Source organism: Bubalus bubalis, chromosome 9, assembly GCF_019923935.1.
Source record: "Bubalus bubalis isolate 160015118507 breed Murrah chromosome 9, NDDB_SH_1, whole genome shotgun sequence".
NCBI classification, from domain to species: domain Eukaryota; kingdom Metazoa; phylum Chordata; class Mammalia; order Artiodactyla; family Bovidae; genus Bubalus; species Bubalus bubalis.
In genome coordinates this window covers 105,488,564-105,510,961 of record NC_059165.1, presented here as the reverse complement: position 1 = coordinate 105,510,961, position 22,398 = coordinate 105,488,564, and the positions used below count along the sequence as shown (strand labels likewise).

At 47.4% G+C, this 22,398-nt stretch overlaps 1 protein-coding gene and 1 pseudogene across 7 annotated transcripts in view; both read right to left on the bottom strand.

The window, feature by feature from the left end:
* Positions 1-270: 270 nt before the first annotated feature.
* Positions 271-22,398, bottom strand: part of PGPEP1 (pyroglutamyl-peptidase I) — a 38,518-nt gene continuing 16,390 nt past the window's right edge. For 6 of the 7 annotated variants that reach the window (XM_025293858.3, XM_025293860.3, XM_045166775.1 and 3 more), the window contains 3 exons: positions 15,107-15,223; positions 8,284-8,516; positions 271-2,655 (listed from right to left, as the gene is read on the bottom strand). In XM_025293858.3, coding sequence (XP_025149643.1) covers positions 2,463-2,655; positions 8,284-8,516; positions 15,107-15,223 — 543 coding nt within the window. In that variant the 3' untranslated portion in view covers positions 271-2,462. The remainder of the gene's footprint in view (positions 2,656-8,283; positions 8,517-15,106; positions 15,224-22,398) is intronic. The other variant, XM_025293861.3, reaches the window with a different exon arrangement.
* LOC112587014 lies at positions 16,768-21,607 on the bottom strand (annotated as a pseudogene).

Sequence of the window (22,398 nt, the reverse complement as noted above, 5' to 3'; positions counted from 1 at the left end):
CCCTTCTGGCATCGCTCACCTTCATATCTGCCAGGCTGCACCCACTTCACAGAACCATCCCTTTGCCTATTCTGTGCCCCCACCACCACCCCCACAATCTGAGACTCTGAAATGACAAGGGAGAAGTAATGGGACTTGGCCCCCCTTTCTTACACAAGGACATTTCAGTCCAGGACCCAACAAATGCACACAGATACGTCATGGAGTGAATGGATGAATTTGCCCAAAAGGAAAAAGATAAAAATAATTAAAACAGGAACATTAAAAAGCTGGCAGGGAGCGAGTGAAATATTTAATGGCTGTCTAATTAAATAAAAACGAGCTATATGCTCTGCATCGTGAAAAGGACAAGGTTTTGGCTTGACTCGCTGAGGAAATCTAACACCATCGCAGGAACAGAACAATGACACACACACACTCGATAATGATCAGACAATAAGTCACATCTCTAAGTGGCTGAATCTCACGGTGCTTTAAACAGAAGAAATAAGGACAAAAGAAAGATGGAAATGTAGAACCTGGGGATGGTGTGTCCGGGTTCCAGTGGGTACCCAGCTTAGCTCAAACCTGACTCACTTCCAGTCCCCCCTCCCCTCTCCAACTGGCCTAGATCCATTTCTTCCTCAGAGTCCCCCAGATCAGACCTTTAGAGAACAGAGCTCATCAGAGTTTAATGCCCTTCTGAATGAGGCCTCTGGAAGACCCTCATTTAAAAGAGCCGCAAGCTCTGCTCACGGAAGCTGGCTGACTGAGTGGATGCAATGGCATCCTATACTCCCGATTCCTCAGGAGACTGCAAACACAGACTGGGGGTGTGGAGGAGGGGTTTCTGGAAGAGGGAGGGCTGGCATGAAGGAGGGAGAAGGTCCTGATCATTTCACCCTGCAGGGCATGTTCCACACACTGCCATATGCTGACCCCACATCACGCTTCCCTTCCAGAGAAAACACAGAACTCAGAAAATGCATTTCACTCAGAAACCCACCAACCTGGTCTCCGAGTGACACAGCAGCTCAGCGGAGGCAGCAACTACCCTGGGCATCAGAACAGGAGGGAGAGAGGGTGAACATTTAAGAAAACAAAACAAAAATCTCAGCTGTTTTCAAAAGAAGCGCCTGCTGGGAAACACCAACATGATCTAACACCACATCAGACACCAGCACGCCTCACACATAGGGAAGTGATAAAACTGCATGTTCTCCAAAGAAACAGAAGAATACTTTCCAAACCGTTGTTTTCCTCATGGTTGCTGCTGCCAACCCCCTCTCTCTGATGGGTGTCAAGGTCCAGCTGAATTTAGTTGCCTCCTGGGAGATGCGCATCCCTGGCTGGTCAGTTCAAAGTCATCAGGGAGTAAGATAAAAATTTACCAAGTCCAAGGCGTGTCCAAAACCCAGCTACACGAAAGCTCGCTGGCTGCCCTGCGGCCCTTCCGGCAAAACACACCAGCACACACGGAGCTCAGCCCCCAGACTCCAGTCTGTCCTCCTCTTAAGGAAAACAAGAAGCTGGTCCCCAAGACCAAGACTGAAAAATCCAGGCCAGATGTGGGGTAGGTTTGTAGTTGCTACACACTTTTACATATTAAAAAAAAAAAGTGTGTGTGTTGAAAGGACAATCTGCTTTCCCACCAGTGGCCCAGCTGCGGAGGTCCTTTGGGTACAGCTCACAGCTCGGTTGTTGAAAGGATTAGCCACCCCTTTCAGTCTCCTGGGGCAGCAGCAACCCCCTCTCCCCGTGGTCTGGCCAAGGGCCTAGCCTCCACCCCCGCTGAACAAGGGGATCTTAATGTCACCCCAAAACAAAAAATGTAGGTCCAGTGTTCAAAGCCAGAGGCAGAAGCAGCTGCACTCCATGAAAGAGAAAAGACACTTGTGTTCGGCTAAAGCCCTCATTTTAACCAAAGGGAATATAAATAACTCTGTGCCCAAACTGGCACTATTGCTTTTAAAAACAGAATAAGAAAGAAAGAAAAAGAACCCACGCCAGATCCCAAGCTGACCCTTGCCGGAGCTATCCAGGCTGTTGGGACATGGATCAGGGCAAAGGGTCTTCATGAGGATTTTCAATTTGGGAAAAAAGCCGTCATGGACAGAGGGAATTCTGGAACCCTTCCATCATAGACTCAGAAAAGCAGGTGGCCCCAGCCAGGGGATCGCAGAGTAGAGATCCACCTGATTGGGGTTCTGGGTAGAAATCAGGACTTCCCAGCTTCCTGACTGCCCCAGCTGTATCCCCAGGTGCAAAGAGAAATAGAAAAAAAAAAAAAATCTTCAGTTGCTGCCTTCAAACCAACCAGTGCGTACGCAGAGAAACAGGGAGAAGAGATGTGCAAGCTGGCATATTTGATCCAAATCAGATCCCCAGCTGGATGGGCTTGTCTTTCCTGGTCAGGGCCCAGAGGGTGGATGTCTCTCTCAGGGTCCTTGGCAGGATGAGGTCTTGGGAGGCCTGAGCAGCAATCAGTGTTCATGGCAACAGTTGATTTTGCCTTCTGACTGCTCTAGGAGGTCCAGCATCTCCTCAATGATGGCCCGAAGTGCCCGGCCCAGCTGGTCTGCATTGTACGGCTTGCCCAGAGGGGGCACGTGAACAAAGGCTGAGCGGCCGTGACTCTGGTACAGAGAGGTATAGTAGGTGAAGTCGCAGAGGTACCTAAGCCACAGGGCGTTGGGGATGGGAGGGAAACCAAAATGGGGTTAGAGAGTGAATGTTCCATCCAAATCCATCATAAGACAGCCCCTCAACCTCCCCAGTCATCTGCAAGATAGAATGCTGCTCCTCCCTCCCCAGGCAGCAAAAAGGAAAAAAAACAAAACAAAACAGTAACTCCCAGTGCTGGTGTACATGTGGAGAAAGAAGCAGTAGGAGATGCTGTTGGCTGGGATGCAAATTGCCCCAGGGGAGGGCAATCTGGCAGGCAAGTAAAATTACAGGTGTACAATATTCAATGTCCTTCGATAAACCATGATGCAAAAGAATACAAAAAAGAACATATGGATATATATACCATGTATGTACACACACACATAGTCATGGGCTTCCTAGGTGCTCAGATGGGAAAGGACCCACCTGCAATGTGGGACACCTGGGTTTAATAGCTGGGTTGGAAAGATCCCCTGGAGAAGGAAATGGCTACCCACTCTAGTATTCTGGCCTGGAGAGTTCCATGGACAGAAGAGCCTGGCAGGCTACAGTCCACGGGGTGGCAAAGAGTCAGACATGACTGAGAGACTTTCACACATATGCGCACACACACGTAGATAAGGTATATATATATATATATATATAACTGAATCACTTTGCTGTACAGCAGAAATTAATACAATATTGTAAATCAACTATACTTTAATAATTTTTTTTAAAAATAATTTTTTTTTAATTACAAATGCACAGACTTTATGACCTGATGTTTCAAGTTTTTAGAATCTATCTCAGGAGCCATGTGCACCAGAGCAGGATGATGAACAAGGTACTTGTTGCAGCGTGATGTGTGAAAACAGAAAAGCAGGAAGCAAACTGGTAGAATGTGAGCACTGGTGGTCCCCTCCCACACTCCTCCCACCCTGTAGAGGACACAGCCAGTCAGCAGTCTGCAACCTGCAGGGAGGCCTCCATCAGAATGCCACTGGTCTGCCGCCTTGATCTTGAACTTGCCTGCCTCCAGAATTATAAGCGATAACTTTCTGGTGTTTACAAGCTACCCAGCTGGGATTTTTTGGTTATAGAGGCCTGAATAGAATAAGATGCCCCCTAAATGTCCACGGACAGTGAAAGTGAAATTCGCTCAGTCGTGTCCGACTCTTTGGGACCATGGACTGTACAGTCCACGGAATTCTCCAGGCCAGAATACTGGAGTGGGTAGCCATTCCCTTCTCCAGGGGATCTTCCCAACCCAGGGATCGAACCCAGGTCTCCCATATTGCAGGCGGATTCCTTCCCAGCTGAGCCACCAGGGAAGCCCGTCCACTGACAGAGGAATGACTTAATAAACTGGTTCATCGGCACAGTGGGATACTATGCAGTGGCTTATAAGGCATGTGGTGGATCCAGAGGAAGACAGAACTCACCAAGACCCCTAGCACATGCCCATAGATGAAGCCGAGGAAGGGCACTCTCATGAAATCCACACCATATAGCCTCATCCACATAAAAGCAAAGCAAAAACAGAACAAAATGCGAAAGCAGCACATGAAGTGTCCTACACATGTACAGAAACACGTGTAGCTAAGAAGGAAGTGTCACAATTTGAGTCTCTGATTTAACAGAGGGATCACTGGCAGGGAATGAGGTGGGGAGAGAGAGAGTTCAAGAGAATCCTTCACAACGGGAACACATGAAAATATATTTCAGAATTATCTGAGTAACTTAAAATTAGCTTCAGGAGAGTTTCCTGGTGGCCTAGTGGTTAGGGTTCCAGGCTTTCATTGACAGGGCCCGCAATGTGTGTGGCCCAGTCAAAAAGAAAAAATAGTTTAAAAAAAAGACTAATGGGAGAAGGGAGGGACAATGCAAGAGTAGGGAATTAAGAGGTACAAAATAAGCTATTAGGTATAAAATAAGCTACAAAAATAGAGCATATATTGTACAACACAGGGAATATAGCCAATATTTTATAATAACTATAAATGGAGTATATGCTGCTGCAGCTGCTGCTACTAAGTCGCTTCAGTCGTGTCCAACTCTGTGCGACCCCAGAGACGGCAGACCACCAGGCTCCCCCGTCCCTGGGATTCTCCAGGCAAGAACACTGGAGTGGGTTGCCATTTCCTTCTCCAATGCATGAAAGTGAAAAGTGAAAGCAAAGTCGCTCAGTCGTGTCCAACTCCTAGCGACCCCATGGACTGCAGCCTACCACCAGGTTCCTCCATCCATGGGATTTTCCAGGCAAGAGTACTGGAGTGGGGTGCCATTGCCTTCTCCAATAAATGGAGTATGCTGCTGCTGCTGCTGTGTTGCTTCAGTCGTGTCGGACTCTGTGCAACCCCACAGATGGCGGCCCTCCAGGCTCCCCCGTCCCTGGGATTCTCCAGGCAAGAACACTGGAGTGGGTTGCCATTTCCTTCTCCAACGCATGAAAGTGAAAAGTGAAAGCGAAGTTGCTCAGTCGTGTCCGACTCCTAGCGACCCCATGGACTGCAGCCCACCAGGTTCCTCCATCCATGGGATTTTCCAGGCAAGAGTACTGGAGTGGGGTGCCATTGCCTTCTCCAATAAATGGAGTATATACACCTTTAAAATTGTGAATCACTGTACTGTACATCTGTAACGTATAATATTCTACGTCAACTACACTTCAATTAAAAAAAGAAAAAAAAAAGACTGATGGTAAATTCAGTTACTTCTTCATTCTGTCAACTGAATTTGCTCCCTGCTGCCTTTGGGCTGGCGAGGTGTACATGGTGTTGAGAAACTGAGGCACTTGGTGTTGAGAGCACATAGAACAGAGAAGTTTGGTAGGCGGCGGAGGCCTTCCCAAAGAGCCAACACGTGGAGTTAAGACCTGAAACAGTCTTGCCAGCGGGAAGTGAGTTCTGAGCAGAGTCCGTAGCATGTGCAAAGGCCCTGAGGTCAGAGTCAGCTTGAGGTGTGTGAGGACAGGAGGAGAGTGGTTTGCGGGTGTGGAAGGCAATGGGTGAGGGGAGACAGAAGCAGAGGAGGCTGGAGAGGTGGACAGGGGCCAGGCCACACGGGCCCTGTGGATGGCAGAGAGTTGGGATTTTATTTGCGGTGTGGTGGGAACTGCAGGAAGAATTAAGCAAGTTAGGGACTTCATCTGCCTTAAATTAATAAAAGACTTTCTAATAGGCTGAATAGTTAGTTTCTCCTCCAAATTTCTGTTCACCTAGAACATCAAAATGTGACCTGATTTGGAGATAGAGTTTTGCAGACATAATTGGTTAAGATAAGGTCACACTGGATGAAGGTAAGTCTTATATCCAATGACTGGTGTCCTTGTAAGAAGGCCATGTGAAGACACATACCAGGAGGAAGCCATGCGGAGATGAAGGCAGCGATCTGGGGTAAAGTGTCTTAAGCCATGGAGCATTCAGGGCTGTCAGAAGCCACCAGAAGCCAGGAGAGGGTCTGAGATTCCCCCTCAGGCCCTCCAGAAGGAACCAGCCCTACTGACACCTTGATTTTGAACTTCTAGCCTCCAAGAGAGAATAAATGTTTGTTGTTCTAAGCCACCAACACGGTAATTGGTTACAGCAGCCACAGGAAACTAACATAGAAACTGACTGCTTAGGGGAGGAGGCCATCAGGGCTGGAGCAGAGGCGGCGGGAAGAGAGTAGGGAGGCAGCCGGAGCCACGGCCAGGGGATGCCAGGGACCTGGGCTGGGAAAAGTGGGCAGAGCCACGCATAATGAGTTGCAGATGGGACCCGTTAGGAATACATACTTAGCTGTGTGCCTTATGCACATTGAGAATTACATACTGTGACATCCTATGTAAAGTTTACTGTGTAAAATATCATGTGTGTGTGCTGGGCTTGCCTGGTGGCTGTCCCTGGCAAAGAATCTACCTGCCAATGCAGGAGATGTAAGAGATGCTGGTTTGATCCCTGGGTCGGGAAGAAACCTGGAGGAGGCCACGGCAACCCACTCCAGTAATCTTGCCTGGAGAATCCCATGGATGGAGGAGCCTGGCGGGCTTCAGTCCAGGGGGTCACAAAGAGTTGGGCATGACCGAAGCGACTTAGCACGTGTGTATGTTAAGTCGCTTCAGTCATATTAGACTCTTCTCAACCATACTATTTAAACAGTCTGTGCTTTGATTTCAATACCTTTAGACCATGAAATTTTTGTACCTTGTTTTACATCCCTGGATATGTTCCAATGTCTCCTAGTTTACAGTCTATGGGAACTTGAATAGAATTTGTATCCTACTGCTCTGTGAAAATTTTATAAATCTTAATTATGTTGAATTGGTTCACAGTGCTTTTCAGGTCTACTATATCCTTCTACTTCTCTATATATTTATTCTATTAATTTTTGAAGATTTGATATTAAAATTCCAACTAAAAAATCTTAATTTATCTACTTAAAAAATAATTGTAATATATAGAGGACCTGGGCTTCTCTAGTGGCTCAAGTGGTAAAGAATCTGCCTGCAATGCAGGAGACCTGGGTTCGATCCTTGGATTGGGAAAATCCCCTGGAGAAGGGAATGGCAAGCCACTCCAGTATTGTTGCCTGGAGAATTCCATGGACGAAGGAGCCTGGCAGGCTACAGTCCATGAGATCCCAAAGAGTTGGACACAAATGAGCGACTAACAGGTAGTGGAACTATATGTAACCTTGTTCTGTATCTTCCAAGTCTCCTGTAAATGCGTTATCGCACTTTCATAATTAAAAATTAAAAATAAATAATGGAGAACAGTGTGGAGATTCCTTAAAAAACTGGAAATAGACATGCCTTATGATCCAGCAATCCCACTGCTGGGCATACACACTGAGGAAACCAGAAGGGAAAGAGACACGTGTACCCCAATGTTCATCGCAGCACTGTTTATAATAGCCAGGACATGGAAGCAACCTAGATGTCCATCAGCAGATGAATGGATAAGAAAGCTGTGGTACATATACACAATGGAGTATTACTCAGCCATTAAAAAGAATACATTTGAATCAGTTCTAATGAGGTGGATGAAACTGGAGCCTATTATACAGAGTGAAGTAAGCCAGAAAGAAAAACACCAATACAGTATACTAACGCATGTATATGGAATTTAGAAAGATGGTAACAATAACCCTGTGTACGAGACAGCAAAAGAGACACTGATGTATAGAACAGTCTTATGGACTCTGTGAGAGAGGGAGAGGGTGGGAAGATTTGGGAGAATGGCATTGAAACATGTAAAATATCATGTATGAAACGAGTTGCCAGTCCAGGTTCAATGCACGATACTGGATGCTTGGGGCTGGTGCACTGGGACAACCCAGAGGGATGGAATGGGGAGGGAGGAGGGAGGGGGGTTCGGGATGCGGAACACACGTATACCTGTGGCGGATTCATTTTGATATTTGGCAAAACTAATACAGTTATGTAGTCTAAAAATAAAATAAAATTTTAAAAAAATAAATAAATAAATAAATAAACAGTCCATCAAGTGGTAAATCAATGACCTTTCCAAAAGTAAAAATAAATAAATAAATAAGTTAGCACTTGGCCCAAAGAGGTCACAGTCAAACACACTTGGCTTATTCAACACTCAGCCTGGGCTGATAGGAGGGAAACCCCATTCACACCTACACCATAGGAGCCCCATGGTGCCTTACCTGCCTGCATCTTGTGAAATGGTCACTGACACATCTAAGCCCAGTGTAGTAACCCTCTTACATACAGCATCCATGTCGATGATGGAGTCAATGCTTTCCGGCCCGTCCTCCACACAGCACTGGGAGCCGGGGCAGAATCGGCAGTTGTCCAGGCCCTTGTAACCCTTGTTGTGTCCACACTTCTCCAGTGTGACTGCGGTTGCCATGCCTGACACGCCTACGTGCACCACCAGCTGCAGACAGATGGGTACAGCTTAATAAGGTCTGATCAGGGGGCTGGGGAATCCCCCCAGGCCAAGGAGAGGACAGTGGCCTCACAGAGCCCTGCTGGCAGTTATGTGCTTTCTGACGTCTTGCTGCTGGAATAGATCCTGCAATCACTCTTACAGAAAGATGTGCCAGTTGAAACACGCAAGAATGTGAAATATGCCAAGATGTTCATAGGAGCTTTGTCATTACAATACTGGAAACAATCTAATTGGCCATTCATGGGGAGGGGGGTTGACTAAATAAATTATGAGCTACTGTGCTCAAGGCAAGTTTGTATGGAATAATCTTCAAGACATATTGCCAGATGTAAAAGGCAAGGTATAATTTCCAAGAATCTAACCTAAAAATAGTCAGAGAGATAATAATCTGCCAATGGTCACTTCAGTGTAATTTATAAAAATGAGAAAAAAACATGGAAATGAAGAGCAAGCCCAAAAATAGAAGAATGGCCATATTAATTACTAAATATTACCCAGCTATTAAAATAATGTCGAGGGAGAACTCTTAACGACCTGTGCGGTCACAAGCTCCTGGGCTGCTCTATCTGCTACTGGCCGCCTGGCACTAACACTGTTACCTGGTGCTCCGTAAACCAGCAGCGCCGGACGACACGGTGCTCTCCTGCGAGCGTAAAACACACCAGCAGCTGCACTGTATACTTTATAGGGCTGAGTGGGGACTCTGCCACCATCACACACACACGAAAAGGGTATGTCCCTGTGCTAATACCTAGAAATTGTGACTGGGACCTTATCTGGGAAAAGGGTCATGCCAGATGCAATTAAGTAAAGGATCTCAAGATGAAGTACTCCTGGATTATCTGGATGGACCCGAAATCCATTGACAAATGCCCTTAAAAGAGACACACAGAGGAGGGACGGAGGGAGAGGGAAGGAGAAAGTCATGTGAAGACAGTGGCAGAGGATAGAGTGACGCAATCACAAGCCGAGGAATGCTTGGAGCCCCCAGGAGCCGGAAGAGACAGGCAGGATCCTCCCCTAGAGCCTTTGGAAGGAGCCACAGCTCCAGTCATTGTGGACTTCTGCCCTCCAGGACCGTGTGCAGATAAATTTCTGCTGCTTTAAAATGCCTCGTCGGCAGTCAACTGTTACAGCAGCCGGGCTACTCCATGTAGCGCATGCTCAGTTGCTCAGTGGCATCCGACTCTTTTCGATCCCATAGATTGTAGCCCACCAGGCTCCTCTGTCCGTGGGATTTTCCAGGCAAGAATACCAGAGTGGGTTGCCATTTTCTACTCCAGGGGATCTTCCTGACCCAGGAATCAAACCCTCATGTCTTGCATCTCCTGCACTGCAGGAGGATTCTTTACTACTGTGCCACCCCGAAAGCCCTAACCGCGAAGTCCCCTGCTTAAGTACTACTTGCAGGCGGGCACATTTGTATACGCAGATACATGTGTGAGAAGAAGATGTGAGCAATGGCAATAAGCATGGTATCAGTCAACCATTACTGAGAGCCTACTGTAGGCCAGAAGTTCTCAAGCAGCGGTTTGGCAATATCTGGAGACATGATGGGGTATCAGACTGGAGACAGAGACCTCCTGGCATCTGATGGGTGGTGGCCAGGTAAGGTGCTTAGGCCCGTTTACAGTGCACAGCACGGCCCATCACAGGGAAGGCTCTGGCCCCAGCGAGGCTAAGAAATCCTGGGGAGGCTAAGGAACCGTTTATCACCCTTCTGGCCTCAACTCCCTCATCACCACCACAAACTCGGGATGTTGGTACGGTTGATATTCTGATCTATAATAAGAAATATAGGGACTTCCCCGGCGATCCAGTGGTTAAGACTTCGACTTCCAATGCAGGGGGTGCGGGTTTGATCCCTGTTCCGGGAGCTAAGATCCTACATGCCTTGTGGCCACAAAGCCAAGCATAAAACAGAAACCATATTGTAACAAATTCAATAAAGCTTTTAAAAATGGTCTACATCCCCCCAAAAATCTTAATATTTATTTGTTCTTAGTCCACTATTTCAGGCACAGAGCTCTTAAAACCCCTAGAGCTCCATAAGTGATGAAAGCAATAAAGGGGTCCTGCTGTGTTTTTTGGGGGGTCTCGTGGCATCGAGATCTTAGTTTCCCAACCAGGGATCAAACCCATGCCTCATGCAAGGGAGGTGAAAAATCAACCACTGGACTGCCAAGGAAATCCCCTGTTTTGTTAATGAGATAATGAAAAAATATATTTTTAAAATTTATTTCTGGTTGCACTGGGTCTTCATTGCTGTGTGCCTTTTCTCTAATTGCAGAGAGCGGGGGCTCCCCTCTGGTTGCAGCGCTCAGGCTTCTCACTGCAGAGGCTTCTCTGGTGGAGCACAGGCTCTAGGTGGACAGGCCTCAGTGGTCGCGTGCACGAGATTAGCTGCTCTGCCGCCTGTGAAATCTTCCTGGACCAAGGATCGAACCCGTGTCCATGCACTGGCAGGCAGATTCCTACCCACTGAGCCACCAAGGAAGCCCAATGAGATAACTTCTGGAAAGCACCTTAGGATGGGGGCTAGCTGCCAGGGGAACCAGCCACATGATTAGAGCACTGAAACTTTCAACTCCAACCCCTGTCCCCCAAACCTCAGAGGAAGGGAGAGGCCCCGGACGGAAAGTCCAGATGTCAGTGGCCAAAGAATTAATCAGTCATGCCTATGTCATGAAGCCTCCATAAAACCCTTAAACAACAGGGTTGGGAAAGCTTCTAAATTAGTGAAGAAATGAAGATTTGGGGAGAGTGGGGCACTCAGAGAGGGCGTGGAAGCTCTACACACCTCCCCCCATACTTTGCCCTAGGCATCACTTTTATCTGAGTGGTTATTCCTGAGTTACGTGCTCTTATGATAAACTGGTAATCCAGTGAGTAAATGGGTTCCTGAGTAGTGAGCTGCTTCAGCAAAATTAACTGAACCCAAAGAAGGGATCTGATTTATAGTCAACTGGACAGAAGCACAGGTAACAACCTGGACTTAAGACTGCCATCTGCAAACTATTCTATATAAAATGGACAAGCAACAAGGTCTATATTCAATATCCTATAATAAACCATAATGGAAAATAGCTTTAAAAAGAAGTGTGTGTATGTGTGTGTGTGTGTATAACTGAATCACTTTGCTATACAGCAGAAATTAACACAACATTGTCAATCAACTGTACTTCAGTAAAGAAAAAAAGATTGGAATCTGGAGGGCAGTCCTCAACCTGTGGAATTTGATTCTTTTTATTTTTTATATTTTTGGCCACACCCAAGGCATGTGGGATCCGTTCCCTACCCAGGAATCTAACCCACACCCGCTGCGGTGGAAGGGCGGAGTCTTAACCACTAGAGAGCCAGGGAAGTCCTGGAGTGTGAGAACTGAGCTGAATTGTAGGACTCCCAGCTGCTGTCCAAGAATTTCATGGTGTGTGGATAATCCCCTACACACACTGAACTGGGTGGTAGAATTTCAGTACTATAGTTACCCCTTGGCTTGGTATCTACCAGTGAGAGCTTCCGGGTCGCCTCTCCTCCCTTGGCTGGGTATCTGGGGGTGCTCGAGTTCCTTATCTAAAATGGCCTAGCATTTGCATAACCTACTCATATCTTCTTATACACATGACATCACCTCCAGATTACGTCTAATACCTCACAGAAGGTAAACACCATGTCAATAAATAGGTTCCCGCTCAAGGAAATTCAAATTCTGCTTTGGGACTTTCAGGAATTTTTCTTTTTTCTGCAGTGCACTGCTTGTAGGATCTTAGTTCCTCAACCAGGGATGGAACCCAGGGTGTGGAAGCATAGAGTCCTAACCACTGGATTACCGGGAAATTCCCTGGAAATTTTTTTTTGAAATATTTTTGATCTGTGCTGGGTTGAATCTTGACTATCTTGACTTGTTATTTCCACCTGTAACAGAAGGAAACTGAGGCATGTGGAAGGCTTTCTGTATGGTGAGAAGTTTCCTAAAAACATTTTCATGCATGAGGTTTCCTTTTTAACTAGGGTAAGGCAGGGCTGCACAGACACAGCAGAGGAAACAGCTCGTTCAAAGAGACTTCAGCCAATTCTCACTAAGCCTCCAGGCCCCCCTCTGTAAAAACAGGCAAATTCCACTTGAGGGGCAATGGGAGGGCTCCTTAAAAAGGAAGATGCCTCTAGCCAGCCCTGGAGAATCTGAAATAACAGGCTAGAGTGGGAAACTGGGGCCCCCTTAGGAGACTGGGACCACTTGTCAGAGATACCAGCCAAGTTCCTACCCAGCTTGTGCCCAGGGTCTTGGCTGGGCCACCACTACCTCTGGTAGGAGGGTGTGATCCCTGCCTGTCCGGCCTCCAATCCATCACATGCGGTTAAAAACCACAGCTCCCTCCCACAGCCATTCTCCCTTTGGAAACACCACTCCCTCCCCCGACTCCTGCTCATTCTAGGAGGTCTGGAGAGAGGTGACACCACCCCCTGGCCACCAGAGTGGGCATGTGGGATCCAGGCTTCACAAATTACAGCGTTCCCTCTTCCCCAGCATAGTGATTGGCTCAGGGACTGGACTGTGACCCAAGCTGGCCAATGAGAATCAGCTATAGACTTTGGGGAATTATTTGGAAGACAGGTGTTCTCTTTTTGCTGAGGGGCTGAGTCGATAAAGGACAGAAATGGTATGGACCTAACAGAAGTAGAAGATATTAAGAAGAGGTGGCAAGAATACAAAAAGAACTGTACAAAAGCTGCACTCAATATGCCAGCAAATTTGGAAAACTCAGCAGTGGCCACAGGACTGGAAATGGTCAGTTTTCATTCCGATCCCAAAGAAAGGCAATGCCAAAGAATGCTCAAACTACCACATAATTGCACTCATCTCACACGCTAGTAAAGTAATGCTTAAAATTCTCCAAGCCAGGCTTCAGCAATACGTGAATCATGAACTTCCAGATGTTCAAGCTGGTTTTAGAAAAGGCAGAGGAACCAGAGATCAAATTGCCAACATCCGCTGGATCATGGAAAAAGCAAGAGAGTTCCAGAAAAGCATCTATTTCTGCTTTATTGACTATGCCAAAGCCTTTGACTGTGTGGATCACAATAAACTGTGGACAATTTTGAAAGAGATGGGAATACCAGACCACCTGACCTGCCTCCTGAGAAACCTATATGCAGGTCAGGAAGCAACAGTTAGAACTGGACATGGAACAACAGACTGGTTCCAAATAGGAAAAGGAGTACGTCAAGGCTGTATATTGTCATCCTGCTTATTTAACCTATATGCAGAGTACATCATGAAAAATGCTGGGCTGGAAGAATCACAAGCTGGAATCAAGATTGCTGGGAGAAATAGCAATAACCTCAGATATGCAGATGACACCACTCTTATGGCAGAAAGTGAAGAGGAACTCAAAAGCCTCTTGATGAAAGTGAAACAGGAGAGTGAAAAAGTTGGCTTAAAGCTCAACATTCAGAAAACGAAGATCATGGTTATCTAGTCCCATCACTTCATGGGAAATAGATGGGGAAACAGTGGAAACAGTGTCAGACTTTATTTTTGGGGGCCCCAAAATCACTGCAGATGGTGATTGCAGCTGTGAAATTAAAAGGCGCTTACTCCTTGGGAGGAAAGTTATGACCAACCTAGATAGCATATTCAAAAGCAGAGACATTATTTTGCCAACAAAGGTCTGTCTAGTCAAGGCTATGGTTTTTCCAGTAGTCATGTATGGATGGGAGAGTTGGACTGTGAAGAAAGCTGAGCGCCAAAGAATTGATGCTTTTGAACTGTGGTGCTGGAGAAGACTTTTGAGAGTCCCATGTACTGCAAGGAGATCCAACCAGTCCATTCTAAAGGAGATCAGTCCTGGGTGTTCTTTGGAAGGAATGATGCTAAAGCTGAAACTCCAGTACTTTGGCCACCTCATGCAAAGAGCTGACTCATTGGAAAAGACTCTGATGCTGGGAGGGATTGGGGGCAGCAGGAAAAGGGGATGACAGAGAATGAGATGGCTGGATGGCATCACCGACTAGATGGACATGAGTTTGAGTGAACTCCTGGAGTTGGTGATGGACAGGGAGGCCTGGAGTGCTGCAATTCATGGAGTAGCAAAGAGTCGGACACGACTGAGAGACTGAACTGAACTGAACTGAGTTGAGAGGCTATCAGTCAGCAGCCACCTATCATTGCCATAACAAAAGCAAAGTGCAAAGCAAAGATGAGTGGTCAAGAGAGGAGGCTGATGATATTGGGTGAGCACCTGGATCAAGCTATACCTGAAGCATACAAATGCTGATGCTCACACTGGGTTGAGGTGTGTTTTGACTGTCACTTATAATGAAACATGTTGTGACTGATACAGAACTCTAGTGGGACAGAATCAGCCTCTGTGAAGTTTCAGATGTTTGCTGTCCTCTCTCACCTCCAAGGGTAACCCAGAAAAGTGTAGCACTTGGGGGGATAAGACTGTGGCATCAAGCATGTGATCAGAGCAGGAACAAAGCCACACAAACCATCCATGCCTGGGGCAACCAGCTGCAGATCCTGCTAGGGAAGCACCTGCCTTTACCCCACTCACCTCTGCCCCACTCACCTGTGGACTGTGCTTCTCCCACAGGGCAGGGATGAGCCTCTGGACTGTCTGATACTCCACTGGAATCTCATACACATGTAGATCCACGCTGTCCCCAAGCCCTAGTTTCTCCAGCTCCTGAAAGCAAAGCAGAGGAAACGCTGTGGTCTTAGGTCCAGGCTGCAGGGATAACACAGTCTCTGGGGATAAGCTGACCTGTCCTCAGAAAACAAGCAGGGCTCCGGACTCACGGCAGAGCAGGAAGGCATCCATGCTCAACCACCCCAAAGCTCCTCCCTCAGCCCCTTCTGCACCCATTCTCTCAGCATCTCCGTGGGCAGCAGCACGGTGCTGTGGCCTCTGAAGCTAGGCTCCTGGATTTGAACCCTCCCTGTGTGATCCTGGACTTCCCAGGTGGTATTAGTGGTAAAGAACCTGCCTGCCAATGCAGGAGACTCAAGAGACGCAGGTTCAATCCCCGGGTCGGGAAGATTCCCCTGGAGGAGGGCATGCAACCCACTCCAGTATTCTTGCCTGGAGAATCCCATGGTCAGAGGAGCTTAGCAGGCTACAGTCCATGGGGTTGTGAAGAGTCAGACAGGACTGAGTGACTGAGCACACATGTGACCTTGGGGAAGTCACTTAACCTCTCTTTGACTCAGTTCTCTCGTCTGTAAAATGGGGATAGTGACGTATTTTCTTCACAAGGTAGTTGTAATAATTGAAGGAACTAATTCACAGTAAAGAGTTTCAAGCAATGCTGCAATGCTTAGCATATTATAAGTGCTCAAATAATATTGGCTACCATTACTCCTATTATTTTTGCTGCTTGTTATTATGATCTTCCTTTGTTATACCTGTTAAGAATTATTTATGATGTTGGTGCAGGGTACATAGCAGGGCCCAATATATTTACAGATGGACCCAACTCATTAGAGAGACTCTAACCATCTCAGGTATGAAGAGGTGTAAGAACATCATGGATTATAAACAAAAATGGGCTCTGATGACCCCAATGTTCATAGCAGCACTATTCACAATAGCTAGGACATATTTAGTCTATCAAGAGATGAATGGATAAAGAAGATGTGTGTGTTATAGATATGTATATATATGGAATACTAGTCAGCCACAAAAAAGAATGAAATAAGGTCATTTGCAGCAATGTAGATGGACCTAGAGATTATCATGTTAAGTGAAGTAAGCCAGACAGAGAAATACAAATATTGTATAAGTGATATTATCCTTACCGCTTATCTGGACGCTAAAAAAAATGACACAAATGAACTTATTTACAAAACAGAAACAGACTCACAGATAAAGATAAAAACATGGTTACCAAAGGGGATGGGCAGGGGGGAGTCAAGCAATAAGATACATTAGGAGTTTGGGATTAACATACATGAACTACTATATATTAAACAGGCAAACAATAAGGACCTACTGTATAGCATGGGAAACTATAATCAATATCTCGTAACAACCTATAATGGAAAAAATCTATATGCATAGATACACATATGGATATACATATTATATATATATATTTACATAAATAAAAAATGGGGCTTTCTAGGTAGCTCAGTGGTAAAGAATCCACCTGCCAATTCAGAAGGCACAAGAGACGCAGTTTCGATCCCTGGGTCGGGAAGATCCCCTGGAGGAGGAAATGGCAACCCACTCCAGTATTCTTGCCTGGAGAATTCCACAGACAGAGGAGCCTGGTGGGCTACAGTCCATGGGGTTGCAAAGAGTCAGGCATTGACTGAGCACACACGCACGCATATAAACATATATCTGGAAAAAGGGGTATTGATGGACCACCACAGGGGTACTTTTCTGGGAAACAGGTGTTTTCTTCAGATTCTCACGGTGGCAGTGCTCATGACTGGGCTTCTTCCCCCAGATTGGCACAAGGCCCGGTGCACAGCAGACCCAGAAAATTTCCTGGAGAAGTTGATGGCAACTCACGCCAATATTCTTGCCTGGAGAATTCCATGGACAGAGGAGCCTGGTGGGCTGTGGTCCAAAGTGTCACAAAGAGTTGGATATCTAAAACTTGTGGGATTCACTAGAGGTGAGTTTTTATGTGTGGTTTTTTTTTTTTTTTGCCATGCCACATGGCTTCTGGGATCTTAGTTCCCCGACCAGGAATCGAACCCAGGCCTCTGGCAGTGAAATTGTGGAGTCCTAACCATTGGACTGGTAGGGACAGAACAGGATGGTTATACAGGTGACTGTGGAAGTTCCAGGAGGGGACTATGGGTAGAGAGTAGAGAGGGAAACCCAGGAACTTTTGGGAGATTACTGTAAGTTAATGATCACTCATGTAAGCTATCGGAATGTCGTGGAATGAAACAGCATGCTTAACTATAAAGCCAAAAATAAAAGCATGAGATACGCCCCGGGCCATTAGGTGGAAGAAAAATGTCACCACCCTTTTATGTATGTATATATGCTCAGTCACGTCTGACTCTGTGACCCCAGGGACTGCAGCCTGCCAGGCTCCTCTGCCCATGGAATTTTCCAGGCAAGAAGACCAAAGCAGGTTGCCATTTCCTCCTCCAGGGAATTTTCCTTACTCGGAGACTGAACGCATGTCTCTGGAGTCTCCGGCATTGGTAGGCGGATTCTTTACCACTAGCGCCACCTGGGAATTGGTGATGGACAGGGAGACCCGACAAGACTGGGCAACTGAATTGACTGAGTGCTGCCTGAGGAGCCCCACCGCCCTTCCCCTGAGCGACTGAACTGACTGAGTGCCGCCTGGGAAGCCCCACCGCCCTTCCCCTGATTTGAACAAGCATCGCAATATTCTGAGTTGACCTCAGGGGGTCAGATATTCTCCTACCCGAAAAGAAGGAAGAGCTAGTGATGTAAGCCTCACATCCACTCGAGGGAGACAGTCTTCCCCGCCCCCTTTCCTCTGACTATAAAATTGTAGCCAATTAATCCTCAGGGCAGAGCTCCCTCCCTTGCATCTCTTCCAAGCATGCTACACTAATAAATCTACTTCTTGCCTCACTTTGTCTCTCACTGAATTCTTTCTGCGTTGAGACCTCAAGAACCTAAGCATCATTAAGTCCTTAAACCCGTGTTGTGATCTCAGTTGGAAGACCGTGAGTTCTGGCCTGATTCAAGTTGCGGCACATGGGTTCAAGCCCCAGTCAGAGGTGAATGGTTCCAGGAGCACCAGGGGAAGTCCCCAGAGGTGAGTTCTTGCATCTCCTGCAGCGGCTGCAGGATTTCCTTCTCCAGTCACCTTGACCTTGCTACCCACGCTATTCCAACTCTGTGCCCCGTCGACTGCAGTTGCCCTAGAGAGTGTCCAGGAAAGGCGGGTCTCTCCTCACTGATGTGCTGTGTGCTAAGTCACTTCAGTCGTGTCTGACTCTTTGAGACCCCATAGACTGTAGCCCGCCAGGCTCCTCTGCCATGGGATTCTCCAGGCAAGTTGCCATGCCCTCCTCCAGGGATTCTCCCAACCTAGGAATCGAACCCACGTCTCTTATGTCTCCTGCGTTGACAGGTAGGTTCTTTACAGTACACTAGCATCACCTGGGAAGCACCCCCTCACTGACAGATAACTCCAAACTGTTCCCCAAAGAGGGTGTGTAAGGTCACCTGGAGACCAGGACATCTGGAGGGTAGTGGCGGGTGTGGGGGGGTCTCAAATGCCAACACCAGGAACTAGGACCCCAACCCTCTTGCCAAGCCCAGTGATGTGTAAGACCAGGAGGGGCCCCCCAAGAAATTCCACAGCTGGAGAGATGAGGGCAGAATGCAGACTTGGTGCACGGTGAGCTGCAGACACTGGTGGGTAGATGGCTGGGGGGAGACGGGGTTATATTTTATGTGAAATCTATTTTAAAACACACTAAAGAAAAAACTTTGTAAAATACGTAATTTCTTGCACAATCATTTTTCTTGGTCACTAATATTTCTATTCTTCATGCTCCCTTGTCCTCTCAACTCCCCGCTCTGTGGAGATGGGAATCGGGGGAGGGGGGGGGACTTTCCTTAAAGGTTTGCAGATCCAGAGATGAGACAGGCCTGGTGCTCCTGGCACGCAGCCACGATCTCTACCTGACCACACTGTTTTTTACACCATCGAACCCCTGAGAAGAGCTGGGAGTTTTAGCTCTGTGCTCCCTGTTCCCATTCCCCTGATTTTATCAATATTCACCCTGTTTCCGCACACTCCACGCCCAGGCCGATTATTCTGAATGGCCACACATTAAAAATAACAAGATTTGGGATTTTCCTGGAGGCCCAGGGGTTAACACCCCGTGCTTCCACTGAAGGGGGCTCGGGTTCAATCTTTGGTTTGGGAACTATTCCACATGCTGCTCGGTGTGGGCAAAAAAAAAAAAAAAAACAAAAAAAGACATTACAGACCACTTTGCTTGAGGCTTATTGGATACACCCAAGTTTTGTTTGGGCTTCCCTGGTGGCTCAGATAAAGAATCTGCCTGTAATAAGGGAGACCAGGGTTTGATCCCTGAGTTGGGAAGATTCCCGAGAGGAGGGCATGGCTCTAGTGTTTTTTTTATTTTTTAGAAAGGAAATCACTTTATTCTAATTAGTTCACAAACAATAACAGCAGAAAAGCACATTTAAGAGGGCACAACTGCTTCTTCTGCCCAACCCCAAACTCAATACCATCCTGATGAACTTCCATATAGTGACAATGCCCTCTTCCACTGCAGTCCTGAAGCACAACAGCTATTAATGATTAAGGAGAAGTTTAACGGGTGGTCTCACACTTCATATCTTCACTATTAATTTTACTTTAATTGCTAAATCAACACGGTCAAGAGAGGTGATTTTTACGTCTTCAATTGGCACTTCTTGATTAAGCTAATCTGTTGGCCAATCTGCACTGTTTCAGCACCTCAATGAAACCCTCGCAAAGTTTAAGGTCACCCTGGCTCTGGGCACACTCTAAAAACTGTTTCACCGCATAGAAGCAGGGGCCATTCTGCTGCAGCTGTGCGGGCTGGGTTCCCTGAGGCTCCTGCTAGGTGATTCAGGCCTTGAGGGCTCAACTCTGCTTCCTCCACTGAAGCCCCCCGTGATGATGTGACCCAGAGCGTGGCCCACAGCAGAAGCCACAGCCACGCTGGCAGCCGTGGTTGCCAGCTGGGCCATCAGACCTGACTGCTGGGGAGCAGCAGCAGGGGAGCTAGCGGCAGGTTGGGGAGCCGCTGCTGGTGGCTGAGCTGTGGGCGCTGGCTTGGGCGCTGCTCTCATCTCAGGCTGGCAGGAGGGGCCACGCAGGAAGTGTGGCCTCGGCTTCCATGAGGCATCTTGACTGCACTGCTAAGCCCACTCTAGTGTTCTTGCCTGGAGAATCGTATGGACAGAAGAGTCTGGTGGACTACAGTCCATGGGGTCGCAAAGAGGCGGATATGACTGAGCGACTAGGCACAGCACAGCACAAGTTTTGTTTGGCAAGTTGACTGGAGACCAAATCTCCTTTCTTCTCCTGAATTGCCCCTCCTCTGTCCATGGAATTCTCCAGGCAAAGAATACTGGAGTGGGTTGCCATTCCCTTCTCCAGGGGATCCTCCCAACCCAAGGCAGAATCTAAAATCACATCATGAGACTTCCCTGGTGATCTGGTGGCTAAGATTCTGTGCTCCCAATGCGGAGGATCCAGGTTCGATCCCTGGTCAGGGAACTATATCCCACATACCACAGCTGAGAGTTCCCATGCCACCACGAAGATCTCATGTGCTGCAAGTGGGACCCAGCTTGGCCAAATAAATAAATAAATATATTTTTTTAAATAAATCAAGTCATATCACAGCCTTTCCTGCTTCTTCCCTGCTGTGACTCCTGCCACGCTCAGAATAAACTCCCCACCATGGCCCGTGATGCCCTGGGGGTCTGGATGCTGCCCTCCTCTCCCTTCTGCTCTATCCCCCCAATACAGTCACCTATGTACCAGGCTCACTCCTGCCTCAGGGCCTTTGCACTGCCTGTTCCTTCTGCTTAAAATGCTTTTTCCCTCTCTTTGAGGAGTCAGCTGACTTCTCAGCCCTCAAGTCTCAGCCTCCCAAGACCTTCTGGAAGTCCAGCCCACTTTACATGCTCTCTCGACCCCACAGGGGTCCCAGCCACAGCCCAGGATGTGCACACATTCGATGCTGATGAATGTCAGCTGAACAAGTGAGCAGCTCAAGCATGGGCTGACAACAAATACAGAACTAGCCAAGCCTAGGCAAGTACTTGACGCCCCTGAGGGTGCCTTGCTTTCCTTAACTGTAAATGGGTTTGGACTTGCTGTTGGCTAAGACCCTTCTTTCCTTTTTATCCTTTCTTACATCTAAAAGTAGCCTCATCCATATGACCCAGGAATCCCACAACTGGTCATAAATCCTGAGGAAACCATACTTGAAAAAGACACATGTACCCCAGTACTCACTGCTGCACTATTTACAATAGCTAGGACACAGAAGCAGCCTGGATGTCCATCGACAGGTGAATGGATAAAGAAGCTGTGGTACATACACACAATGGAATACTGCTGCTGCTGCTGCTAAGTCACTTCAGTCGTGTCTGACTCTGTGTGACCCCATAGACGGCAGCCCACCAGGCTCCCCAGTCCCTGGGATTCTCCAGGCAAGAACACTGGAGTGGGTTGCCATTTCCTTCTCCAATGCATGAAAGTGAAAAGTGAAAGTGAAGTCGCTCAGTCGTGTCCGACCCTCAGCGGCCCCATGGACTGCAGCCTTCCAGGCTCCTCCATCTATGGGATTTTCCAGGCAAGAGTACTGGAGTGCGGTGCCATTGCCTTCTCTGCAATGGAATACTACTCAGCCCTAAAAAGGAACACATTTGAGTCAGTTCTAATGAGGCAGATGAACCTTGAGCCTATTATACAGAGTGAAGTAAGTCAGAAAGAGAAAGACAAAGCCATATATTAATGCGTATATATTCCATAATCCAGAAAGACGGTACTGATGAACCTACCTGCAGGGCAGCAATGGAGACGCAGACACAGAGAACAGACTTGCGGACACAGCGGGGGAAGGACAGGGTGGGACGAATTGAGAGAGGAGCACGGAAACATGCACGTTACTATATGTAAAACAGATGGCCAGCGGGCACTTGCTGCGTGATTCGGAGAGCTCAGCCAGCGCTCTGTGACGATCTAGAGGGGTGGGATGGGGTGGGAGGTTGAAGGCACGTTCAAGAGGGAGGGGACAGATGTATACCTATGGATGATCCATGCTGATATATGGCAGAAACCAACACGATATTGTAAAGCAATTATCCTCCAATTAAGAATAAATAAAATCTTTTTA